Source organism: Mustela putorius, unplaced genomic scaffold (assembly GCF_011764305.1).
Source record: "Mustela putorius furo isolate JIRA1106 unplaced genomic scaffold, ASM1176430v1.1 tig00000997_pilon_pilon_pilon, whole genome shotgun sequence".
In the NCBI taxonomy this organism is placed as follows: Eukaryota; Metazoa; Chordata; class Mammalia; order Carnivora; family Mustelidae; genus Mustela; species Mustela putorius.
In genome coordinates, this window is record NW_025421527.1 from 4,966,072 (window position 1) to 4,976,943 (window position 10,872).

At 65.5% G+C, this 10,872-nt stretch overlaps 2 protein-coding genes across 24 annotated transcripts in view; one reads left to right on the forward strand and one right to left on the reverse strand.

Annotated features, from left to right (window-relative positions):
* Window positions 1–5,554, forward strand: part of LOC101688564 (GON-4-like protein) — a 63,163-nt gene extending 57,609 nt beyond the window's left edge. For 13 of the 20 annotated variants that reach the window (XM_045086777.1, XM_013048955.2, XM_045086783.1 and 10 more), the window contains 8 exons: window positions 345–488; window positions 997–1,140; window positions 1,229–1,348; window positions 2,325–2,456; window positions 2,895–3,072; window positions 3,433–4,057; window positions 4,143–4,245; window positions 4,585–5,554. In XM_045086777.1, the coding sequence (XP_044942712.1) occupies window positions 345–488; window positions 997–1,140; window positions 1,229–1,348; window positions 2,325–2,456; window positions 2,895–3,072; window positions 3,433–4,057; window positions 4,143–4,245; window positions 4,585–4,734 (1,596 nt within the window). In that variant the 3' untranslated portion in view covers window positions 4,735–5,554. Of the gene's footprint in view, window positions 1–344; window positions 489–996; window positions 1,141–1,228; window positions 1,349–2,324; window positions 2,457–2,894; window positions 3,073–3,432; window positions 4,058–4,142; window positions 4,246–4,584 lie in introns of those variants that run through there. The other 7 variants (XM_045086786.1, XM_004778553.3, XM_013048960.2 and 4 more) reach the window with 5 other exon arrangements.
* On the reverse strand, window positions 5,023–9,137 carry MSTO1 (misato mitochondrial distribution and morphology regulator 1). Of its 4 annotated transcripts, none has more exons than XM_045086799.1 (14): window positions 8,997–9,136; window positions 8,760–8,895; window positions 8,304–8,373; window positions 8,152–8,227; window positions 7,871–7,889; window positions 7,610–7,697; window positions 7,331–7,448; window positions 7,070–7,204; window positions 6,810–6,962; window positions 6,412–6,543; window positions 6,156–6,340; window positions 5,811–5,915; window positions 5,622–5,734; window positions 5,023–5,348 (listed from the first exon to the last, which is right to left on the reverse strand). In XM_045086799.1, the coding sequence occupies exons 1-14, from the start codon at window positions 9,078–9,080 to the stop codon at window positions 5,134–5,136; spliced, it is 1,629 nt and encodes a 542-aa protein (XP_044942734.1). In that variant the 5' UTR covers window positions 9,081–9,136; the 3' UTR covers window positions 5,023–5,133. The 4 variants fall into 4 exon arrangements, with proteins under 4 accessions (XP_044942734.1, XP_044942733.1, XP_044942732.1 ...); XM_045086798.1 differs by having other exon boundaries at window positions 7,835–7,889; XM_045086797.1 differs by having other exon boundaries at window positions 7,610–7,748; window positions 7,835–7,889.
* Window positions 9,138–10,872: the final 1,735 nt, after the last annotated feature.

The following is a 10,872-nucleotide window of genomic DNA, read 5'->3' on the forward strand; positions in this document are numbered from 1 at the left end:
GGAGGTAGTCCCATGGTCCCAGGGGTGACACGTGCCTGCCGGGGCTCTCTCCCCAGGGGGGAGTCAGGGCCAGTCGTGGGCACTGTCTAGACCGTGTCAAGCTGGAGCATCTGACGTCACCACCCTTGAAGTAGTCTCGCGTCTGGATTCTGTCCTTTGCGTCATAGGTGTCTCGGGTTGGTCGCCCTTGCAGCCCAAGGTGTGCGACACCAGGTCTCGGGGCCAGCCCCACGGCTCTCACAGAGGGCCCTGCCCCAGCCACACGCTCTCAGTGCTTGGGCGTGGGGCATCCCGTCGGCCCTCGCGGCGCACGTGACGCTCTTGCCTTCTCTCCACTGTGGTAGTTTGAGGAGCAGCAGGCGTTTGAGAAGAGTCGCAAGTTTCTCCGGCAGCTGGAGATTTGCTTTGCAGAGAACCCCTCGCACCACCAGAAGATCATCAAGGTCCTCCAGAGCTGTGCGGACTGCCTGCCCCAGGAGATCACGGAGGTGCTCTTTCCTGTCCCGCTGCCTTTCTGCTGCCCCGTGCCTAGCCTCTTGCTTCCGGGGGACCTTGGAGTTCCGGAGGGGAGGAAGAAGGCGAGGACTTTCCCGGCTTTCCTGAAGCACAAACCCCTGGAGCAGGGGCGCTTGTCTCCTGAAACCGGAGCCTGACCAATCTCTTGGGCTCAGGGATGCCATTAGTGCCTGGAAGGGAAGTTCAGGGAAGGAGGTGGTGGGGCCTGGGGGGGACTCGCCTGCCCGCTCTGCTTGGGTTGCCGCCAGAGCTGGAGGTCAGGAGGGTGAGGTGCGGAGTGTGGCCATCAGGAATGAAACGTGTTCCTAATCCCCCTCCAGTGTGGACACAGGAGCAGGGACAGGACGCTGGAGACGTCTTCGTGCTCTGAGAGAGGCTTCGTGTCCCCCATGGACTGGGAGTGTAGTTGGGAGCGAGTGGGTTCGGTTTGGGACGGAGCTGGGGATGACGCGTCATCCTTCCCCTGCCCGCTCCCCGCAGCTCAAGACACAGATGTGGCAGCTTCTCAAGGGCCACGACCACCTGCAGGAGGAGTTCTCCGTCTTCTTTGATCACCTGCGCCCAGCGGCCAGCCGCATGGGGGACTTCGAGGAGATCAGCTGGACGGAGGAGAAGGAGTATGAGGTACTGGCCCCGAGGCTGCAGCAGGGCGGGGGCACGCACCAGGGGGCGCCTGCCCAGGACTGCGCTGAGGTGCCCCTGCTCCCCGCAGTTTGATGGCTTCGAAGAAGTGGCGCTGCCTGACGTGGAGGATGAGGAGGAGCCCCCCAAGACGCCCGCAGCCTCCAAGAGCAAAAGGAGAAAGGAGACTGGGGTCCAGAGTCATGACAAGGTACCCCAGGTTGTCGGGCGTCACCTGCTTGTCTCGAGCCAGGCCTTGAGTTTCTGGAGCATTTCTGGGGCGGCCGTGGCGCGCGGCCTCTGGGCCCGAGGCCATGCGGGGCGGTGGAGCGGGCAGGCTGCATTCGTGGGAGAGCCCCGCACGGCCGCCCCCGTGGGAGGCAGCTTCCCGGGAGCTCCCTAGCTCGGTGCCGCGCCTCTGCCCTTGGGTCGTGACTGCTTCTTTCCTCTCTGTGTGCGGAGAGAGAAGCAGGCGTCCCCGCTCAAGCAGTTTGGTAGCTGTGAACACTCAGCTGTGGGACGCGTGCGTGTACCTCTCCGAGGTCGTGTTCTGGCACCGGGGACGTGCCACGGCAGGGCCATGAGCAGATGGCTCTCGTTTGCATTTGCCCGGGGTGGGGGCGCCGTGCAGCGGGAGGCTAGCGCTGGGCCCTCGTGTCTCTTCGGTGTCTGTGCTGGGGTGCAGGCCCAGGCGACCCGGGGTCTGCTGGCCTCAGCACCCTCTGCTGCTCGCCCGGCGGGACCGTCTCCGCGCCTTTCCTCTTCGTTGGGCAAAACTGCTTCTCAGCAGCTCGATAACCTTCGGCGACTTAGTGAATGCTTGGGTCCGCCTCTTCGTCGTCCGTGGGGGTCATGACAGTATCAGCGTCTGGGGTCCCTGAACAGAGGGTGGCCCTGAGGGGGCTGGTGGAGGGGGCAGAACCCCAGGCACGGGGACGCAGGAGCCAAGGTGGTTGGTCATCCCAGGGTTGTCAGACTTCAAAATACCATCAAATCATCTGGGCAGCTGGGCTAGGTCAGTCCTCTGTGTTGGTGAGGGCCGTGGCTGAGTGTCCCCAGGCCACAGGAAGAGCTGCTGTGCCATGAAGGAGAGAGGGTGCGGTCAGGGCGGCCTTGCTGCAGTGGCCGTGTCCTCTCTGGACTCTGCCCGCGCTAACCGGCTGCCAAACAAGCCCGGTGTCTTTTAGGAGGCTGAGTGGCCGGACACTGCCAAGGACTGTGCCTGCTCCTGCCATGATGGAGGCCCCGAGTCCAGGCTGAAGAAGAGCAAGAGGAGAAGCTGCGGCCACTGTGGTGGCAGGGTGAGCGCGGCGGCAGCGGTGAGCGGGTCCTCCCCGGCGTGCGGGGCGGGGGGGTGGGGAGCGGAGAGCGGGGGGCCATGGTGGGAGGGGCTGGCCCTGAGGCCTCACTGCGCGGGGCTGTCTGCAGCCCCCGTTACATGGGGCGAGCGTGCGAGCTCCAGATAGAACCCTTTACAAGTGTGTAGTGGATTTTGCTTTTTGAAATTGAAACAAAATGAACCATTTTAACTGTTTCTCAGATTTTTTCTTTTTTTTTTTTTATGAAAGACCCTGAAAGGGTTGGGTTGCTTGGCAGCAAAGATAGAGTGCTTGGTTCGAGTGGGAGGAGCAGACATTTAAGATTGTCGGTTGACCTGCCAAGGATCGTGGCAGGCTGGCTTCCCGTGGTCAGCATCCCCCGCCCGCCCCAGATGAAGGCCATGGGGGCACCCTTGACCAAGAAGGCCGTCCCTGCAGGTCTGTGACAGCAAGTCCTACAAGAGCAAGGAGCCCCAGGAGTTGGCAGGAAGCAGTCCCCACCGGGAGGCCAGCAAAGACCTGCAGGAGGAGGCGGCCCGCGAGGAGTGCGAAGGCCCGGAGGCGAACCAGGACCAGCCCGGCAGGAGTGCTGGAGGCGGAGGAACACCTGTTCCCGGTGAGTGCTCTGCCCGCCCGCCCTGCCTCTGTCCCCATGTCCGCTTCGGTCGAACGTGCCTCAAGCTAGAACATCTTTGAGCCCAGAAAGATGAGTCTTTGGCTGGTGGACTGTCCCTTTGTTTACTGACAAGTGATACAATTCCGTCCAGCCTTGACTTGCTGTGGCCTATCCTCTGGCAGAATTGGGGGTGCTGCTGTCTGTCACGGGCATGCCCTTCCCCTGCCCTCCTGACGTGACCCGTGCCCCCAAGGGCTGTCTCAGCAGGCCCCCCACCCCCCTGCATGGCCCTGCGGTAACTTGGGGTCTTAGGTGCATGTTGACCCTGTGCGTCCCCTCAGAGCTCTGCTCCTCTCCTAGCAGGACTGGCAGTGGGGAGCACTCCGCTGTCCCCTCAGGAAGCGAGTCTTACGGATCGGCTCGTCCTGGGGGGGCCCCGGCCCTATGCGCCAGAGATGACCCAGCTTTCCTCCAGTACCAGAGCCGTGTGCGCCGGGAGGAGCCAGGCCTCACCCGAGGACCTCTCCTGCCCTCGGGCGTCGTCCAGGCTTCCAACCCAGGGGGAGGACCAGGAGGCAGTGGGTGAGCCAGAGGCTTCTGTGCCAGCCTGGGCGGCTTCGGAAATGGAGAAATGGCCTGGAACCGTTGAGACCCCTGCTTCCTTCCTGAGTCCTGTTTCCTCAAGGACCAGAGACATGGGGAGAAGACAGATGTCAGAGAGGTCAGACGCCCCAGAGAGCTGGCTGCTGGCGGACACAGCCACGGTGAGGACCGCAGACAAGACGTCCCCCGTGTGCGACTCTTCATTGGGAACGGACCCCTCAGAGTCTTCATCCATGGCCCCTCGGGGAGCTCTGGCTAAAGACAGCGGAACCCCGGGCAAGGGTCCCATGGGGGAGCTGCACCTGAAGGCCACAGAAGCCACAGTGTGTGCCAATAACAGCAAGGTCAGCTCCACCGGGGAGAAGGTGGTCCTGTGGACGAGGTAGGTGGCCGCGGAGGGCGCGCCACAGACTATGGAGCACATGCGCGCGCCTCCCCCGGGACTAACCGCGGCACGTGGCTTCCAGGGAGGCCGACCGCGTGATCCTCACCATGTGTCAGCAGCAAGGGGCGCAGCCGCAGACGTTCCGCGGCATCTCCCAGCGGCTGGGAAACAAGACCCCCACCGAGGTAGGTGGCTCCGGCCGGGCCGGAGACCTGAGCCCCAGCGGGAGTGAGGATGGGCCCGGGCAGGGAGAGCACGGGGTGGCCAAGGGGCCAGCCCCGGGGGCCCCGACGAGGGTCTGGACTCACGTGGGCGGGTGGCAGCGGTTCTAGCAGCGCGTGGGCTTTGGACTCTGAGGTAGCGACCCAGAGACTCCATTCCAGGTGTTTGTCGGAGCGCTGGGGTTTAGGGCCAGACGTGAAGCGTCTCGGGTGCCCTCATCTGTGAGAACGCAGCCCTCCCCCCGTTCCCGTGCGGGGCACGTGAGACCGTTCACGGAGCGGAGCGTCCCCGTCTCGCCCTAGGTGTCCCACCGCTTCCGGGAACTCGTGCAGCTCTTCCACACGGCCTGTGAGGCCAGCTCCGAGGACGACGACGATGCCACCAGCACGAGCAACGCTGACCAGCTCTCTGACCGCGGGGACCTTCTGTCCGAGGAGGAGCTGGACGGGTGACTGTGGGCGCACGTGGGGGTCACATCCCCCCCACCCGCACTGGTGCCCCAAGTGGGGGGCGCTTGTACTGTGCCGGGCCGCCGCCCTTGAGCTCAGGATACAGAGCTGGAGGAGCAGGGGCTGAGGACAAGATGGAGGCAGACAGGGCTGGACGGCTATGCCCACGGAGGCCTTGTTCAGGATCTTTGGAAGCTACGGGGCCTTGGCCCTGGGGAAACAGGGGCTTGGCTCCTTTTCAGCACCCCCATCCCCCCATCCCCACGGCACGTACATACTGTTGAGACCTGATCGCAGTGTTTCTAAATGCAGCGCTCGCCCTTGCCGGTGCGGCCAGGCCATGGCCGAGCCAGTGCACCCAGTGTTTATTGTGACCCAGCAGCCTCCTGTGCTGGGAGAATCTTAGTCCGTGAGGCTGTCCCCTCCCCGGTAGCACTGGGCCAGACTGCCCAGCTCCTCCAGCGCCTCCTCCACGTCCGCCTGCTCCACTCCGGCATCCAGGAAGCTGGCCCAGCGCCGCACGTCCAGTGTGCTGAGGTCTCTAGCCAAGTCTCCCAGGGTCTGGCTCAGGGTAGAAGAGGAGCAGAGGGCCCCGAGAACTGGGATGCTCTCCACGGCTGCGGACAGAGAGGAAGGGGAGCCTGCCAGTGGTGTTCCTGCCCTGGGCACTGCTGCACAGACGGGGACGTCTGGGCCTGCAGCAGACCTGGCAGGACTGTGAACCCCGTGACTTCTGTGTGCTGTCCCCTTGGCAGACCAGTGCTCCAGAGGATGGCCACTTGCCTCAGGAGCCACTGAGTGAATAAAAGGATGTTGACCTGTGGACTTCAGGGCCTTGCTTGGGGCAGGCATGTGGGGAAACCTCTCCTGAACCTTCACCAGCCACCTACCTGCCCCAGGCGGCGAGCCATCCAGAACCAGCCCGTGTTGGCTGAGGCTTGGGGAGAACAGGCGGGGGTACGGGGGGACCACGTTGCAGGGCGCCAGCAGCAGATGGGCAGAGCTGTTGGGAGAGCAGCAGTTGAGGGAGAGGTAGAGGGAGTCTGGGGAGGGGGTGGGGGAGCCAGCCTCCCACTCACCTCCTGACTCTGGGCTCCTGCTGCTGCAAATACTGGGCCAAGACGTCCTCCCCAGTGGTGCACGCGTGGAGCGGGGAAGGCAGAGCTGTCCCCGGGGCGAGCCGGCTGCCAGAACAGAGCCAGAACCGCCTTTATTTAGTCTGTGGCAATGTGGAAGCGGACTGGGAATTCGTAGGTTCTCAGGCTGTTAGCTGATGAAGGGGGCTGAGCGGCTCGTTCTCTTTTTATTTTTACGTGGGGCACAGGGAGGAAAAGGCTAGGCTCCCAGGATGTCCAGAGGTTCTCAGGCAGAGAAGGATGGGGGACCGAAGTCTGACGGGGCTCCTAAGAACCACCGGCCCTCACCTGGTGTGGCGCGCTCCGTCTAGACCCCGCAGTACCACTGACAGGGCAAAGCAGCGCGTCCCACAAGGACCCCCGCAGGCAGAGAGTGGGGTCCACGCCGCGGGTCCTCCGAGCTGCACCAGGGCATCAGGAAGGGACTGGCCTGGGACCAAGGGGAAGGGGATGGTTGCTGCTGCCGTCACCACCTAAAGGCAAGGGAGAGCTCAAGTAACCGCTTTTTCTCCGCGCTGACCCGACCCTTCACACAGCTCTGCACCTTCTTCCCAGAGAAGTTCAGCAGATCGGCCAGGTGAGCCATGGAAACTGGCGAGGAACGCAGGCGGTAAGGAACAGTGACTGTGTCGAGGGTTGTAGCCAGCACGGCTGCGCAGTGGAAGGGCAGAGTGGCCTGTAAAGAAGACACCAACGGGCATTTTGCCTTTCGGGTCTGGAGAGCAGAGTGTGAAGGAGAAAGGGTCCCGATTACTAGAGAGGTCCAGATGCTTCGGGACAAAGCAGGGCTTAGCTTGGGCCAAGGCTGGACTACAGTGTGCTGTATCGTGGCTGAGTTCAAGCCGAGGCTTCGAGAAGAGGACGGGTAACAGGTGCGATGGCAGGTCGAGGGGTGGGGGGCACGGTCTCTACCTGCCGTCTGAACACAAGCTCGAGCCTTACGTCATACTGTAGGTGAGGGAAGGTGACCGGAGGCTCAGGTCGCAGCCCCAGGCTCCTGCCCAAGGACAAGGGGCAGACCAGAGAGCTGTGAGCGGACATGTGCACCAGGCCGAAAGCTGTGTTCAACAGACGAAAGACGTTTTTCTGGGGCTCCTGGGGGAAAAAGGCGATTGGTTTTGAGCAGCTTTCTCCCTGGGCCGTCATCCCCTGCTTTCTTCCTCTCAGCCCCTGGGACTGCCTTTTCGCCATGCTCTGCTCACCCGGAGACTGTAGGGTCCGGGGAGCAGGCCCCAGGTTATTATTCCCCGCCCTGAATACTCGTCCTGTAGCAACTCTGTGGCCTTGGCGCCTACCCCAGAGAAGCCATTGTGCAGGTCACACAGGATCTGGAAACCCTGGACGGAGACAAGTGATGACCGACAGGACGAGAAGAGGCCGCTGCCCCTGCCGCCCTACCCCTGCCCCCCGGCTACCTGCAGGAGGCTGCTGCCCCTGCCGCCCTACCCCTGCCCCCCGGCTACCTGCAGGAAGTCACACTCCTCCACATAGAAATGCAGCCTGTCCTCCAGCTCCTCCAGGTACCTGGGCTCCTTCAGGATGCTCTCGCCTTGGCCAAAAGCCTCCAGGCGACCTGCTTCCCTGCCGTGCACGAACGCAGTCCTGACTTGCAGGATCCCTGCCCATCACCCCATCCCCCAAGAGCCTGTGTTCAGGGAGGGCAGGGAAGATGGCCTCCAGAGCCTCATTTAACATCGGTGGGGACCCAGTTCCTTGCTGCACAGCCTCCGCAGCCCCCGTACCCATCGTGGTTGTACTTGTGAATCATACAGATGCTCCGGGGGTGGAGGTGGACGCGGAGGAAATCAGACCAGACTCGGACGCTGCTCTCTGTGGGGATAAGTGGTTTGGGTGCTGTAGCCGTGGCGAGCGGCGGGGGGCCTGAAGGAAGAGCAGAGGACAGGGACATTTCTTCATGTGCAGGTTCTGCTGGGTCCCCATCCCGAGGTGCCTGGTGGAAGTCTCACCTTTGCCACTGGGAATGGATCTGACCCTCCAGATACCGTCACTACTCAGCACTCCCTGGGACAAAAGAGAAACGTCTGTATTGAGTTCCAGCCAGTCCAGAGGCAAAAGAGTTCATTTGTTCTCCCTGATTTTGCTGGCTACACCCTACAGCCTCCGTTTGTCCCTGTAGTCACACTTCTTTAGGGGAAAAAGTGCTTTTTCCTAAAATGCCTTTTGAAGGTACTTAAGATGATCAAAATCCTTTTCCTTTTGCTCTGTGCCCCAGTGGGGGGATCAAGCTCTGGCGCTCGGCAAGCTCTGGAGCAGAGGCCCTCACCTCGGCACTCCGGAGGTCCTGGAGATACGGGTTCTTGGGACAGAGCTCCTCCTTGTGTGTGGTGAGCTTTCCCTGCCTGGAAGAAAACGGAGGCAGGTTGGGGCGGGCGGCTTCCCTGGTTCTCGGGCTTCCCGCCCTGAGGACCACGGTACCAGGCGATCGCCGCATCCAGCTGCGCGTCCCCGTAGAGGCCACCTTCCTGCTTCAGGGAGCTCAGACTACCTGCGGGAACGGCAGGCGAGGTTAGGCGAAAGCCTCGCCCTCCCCGCCTTCAGCGCATCCTCCCGGGGGCTCCCGACACCTGCTGCCCACCTCGCTGCGCCCTCCACCAGCCTCGGCCCTCCAAGCCGCCCCGAACACCTAGGCCTCGGGGAAACCCCGGTCTCGAAGGCTGTGGGCTCCACCCCTGCGGCCCCCCGAGCGCCCCGACCCACCACCCGCCGTCCCCGGGCCGGAGCGGCCGGTCCCTGAACCGAATGAGGCTGGGCCGGCCCGGGTCCGCGGACAAGAGCGGACCGAGGCCAGCGGCGGCCCCGCCGGCTCCTCGCTGCTGCAGCCCCGCACGCCCCGCACGCCCGGGCGCAGGCCGACCGCGGCCTCCGCCTCACCCTTCAGATCCATGAGGATGAGCCGCGGCGTGTAGGTCTCCCGGCCGTGCGGCGTCCGGCCCGCCCGGTACAGGACGTCGGGACACAGCTCGGCCGGCGGCGCGGCGGCCTCGCTCGGGGCGCACAGCGCGGCATCCTGCGGGGGCACAGGAAGGCCCGGCCTCAGCGTGGGGCCGTGGGGCCGCAGGGTCGGCCGGCAGCCGCGGGCCCGCGGGGACGGCCGCCCGGAGGCCTCACCTGCTGGTTCCACCAGTGCGCGCCCACGAACCCCGCGAAGTGGCCCAGCTGCAGCGTGAGCACCTCCCGAGCCCCGCCCGCCATGCCGCCTGCCTCCGCCGGCTCGCGCAGCCGCGGCCGGCCCACTCGCCGCTCGCCGCCGATTGGTTCGTAGCCACGTGGGCGGGGCCTTGCCCCCCGCACTCTATTGGTGCGCCGGCATCGCCTTTCCCATCAGAGAAGCGATTGGTTGGGCGTCGGAGGCCCCGCCCGTACCCCGGGCGGCCTGCGTGGACGGCTGTTCTGGGGAGGGCTCCGAGGGGCCGGAAGGGGTGGGGCACGCGGGGGCGGGGCGGGGCACGCGGGGGCGGGGCGGGGCACGCGGGGGCGGGGCGGGGCACGCGGGGGCGGGGCGGGGCACGCGGGGCGGCGGGCGGCTGTGGGGAGGCGGTTCCCCGACGCGGCCGCGGGCTCCCGTGAGGGCCGCTGCTGCCGGCCGGGCGCCTCCGGAGACACAACGCCGGCCCGGGGACCGGGGTTCCCCGCGCCCGTCACGGCCGAGCGGACGCGCCCGGCCGCCCGTCTCCTCACGCCGGTGTCTGCTCCCCGTCGTCGGAGGAACGTCCGCGCCGCTGCGCGCGCTCGCGGCCGCTTCCGCGGGCTCGGTGTGCGGGGACCCCGCGGCCTCGGGCGCTCGCTGCGCGCGCGGGGACGGAGCGGCCCGAGAAGGCTGCGGTGAACGGCGCCCGCCCGCGGTCGCGGCGCGGCCGGTGCGGGGGTCTCGGCGGGTCTCCCCAGGCTCTGCCGGCCGGAGCGAGGGCCCCCGAGGCCGAGCGCTCCCTGCCGTCGGGTTCCAGCCCGTCGGAGTCTGTGCCGTCGGCGCGCGGCCGTGGGACGTGCCTGGGCTGCGGACCCGCCGCCCGCGTTCGGTGCCCGCAGGGCCTGGCGGTCGCGCCGCGCCCCTGCGTGAGCCGAGAGGCCGCCGTCGGGGGAGCCGCTTCGCGCCGTGTCCTCGTGCGCCCCACGTGGCCGCACCTTCTCGGCCCCGCCGGGCGGTCCGGCTCCGCGGCGGGCGGGAAACGCGCGTGACAGCCGCGGCGGACGCGGGACGTGCGGGTGGCCGGAGCGGCCGCGGGTCCGGGCCGAGGGAACGGGGCGTCGCGCGCGGGCGTCCGCTGGGGCCCGCCTGGGCGCGGTGACGGGCCGCCGCGATGCTTCCGGGCCGCCCGAGTGAGCGCGTGCGCGGCGCTGGCGGGTGACCCTTCGCGGGGACGGGCGCCGGGGTAGCCGAGCGGACGCGCGGGGCGCTGAGGGGCGGCCTCGGCCGGGCGTGGGCTCGCCGGAGTGTCCCCCGCGGAGCCTCGCGGGCGGCCGGCCCGGTGGGGGACTTGTCGGGTAATGATGCCCCGGGTGTGCAGGACAGTGTCGTGTTCCCGCAGAGATCCGAGGGGGACTGGGCCGGGGGGCGCCCGGGGCTCCGTGGGCCACAGCCGCTGCCTGCCGCTCGCGTCGTGGTCTCGGGGTCCTGGGAGCGAGCCGCGCGTCGGGCTCCCCCTCTGCCTGCTCGTGATCTGTCAGATAAATAAGTTGATGATCTTACCCAAAAGAGTTTACTCTAAGAGAACTTCTTAAAAAAAGGGCTGTCTGTAATTTTCTTTCCGGTGGTGGCCCGAAGTGGGTGACTACTGGGAAGGTACAGCTACTGTGACCGAAAGCTCACAGTGGGGTAAGGAAGACCAGATTGCATTCTTTTGTGCAGCTGTTGCGTTCCTTTAGGTGAGACACTTTTCAAGTTAGTGTAAGAGGTTAGAGGAGGTTTGGTCGATTCTGATCTTTTTTATGGCCACATAGATTACTTCGAATTTGTCAAGCTGCGGGGAAGACTGTAAAATCTCTG

Bases quoted from the DNA above. Each gene is read 5' to 3' on its own strand.
- MSTO1 (XM_045086797.1), bottom strand. From the start codon at position 9,080: ATGGCGGGCGGGGCTCGGGAGGTGCTCACGCTGCAGCTGGGCCACTTC. The intron at 7,205-7,330 runs GTAGCCGGGGGG...GTCTCCGTCCAG, and splicing joins AGGAGTGTGACTTCCTGCAG to GGTTTCCAGATCCTGTGTGA. The intron at 6,544-6,809 runs GTAAGGCTCGAG...TCTTCTTTACAG, and splicing joins TCCCTCACCTACAGTATGAC to GCCACTCTGCCCTTCCACTG.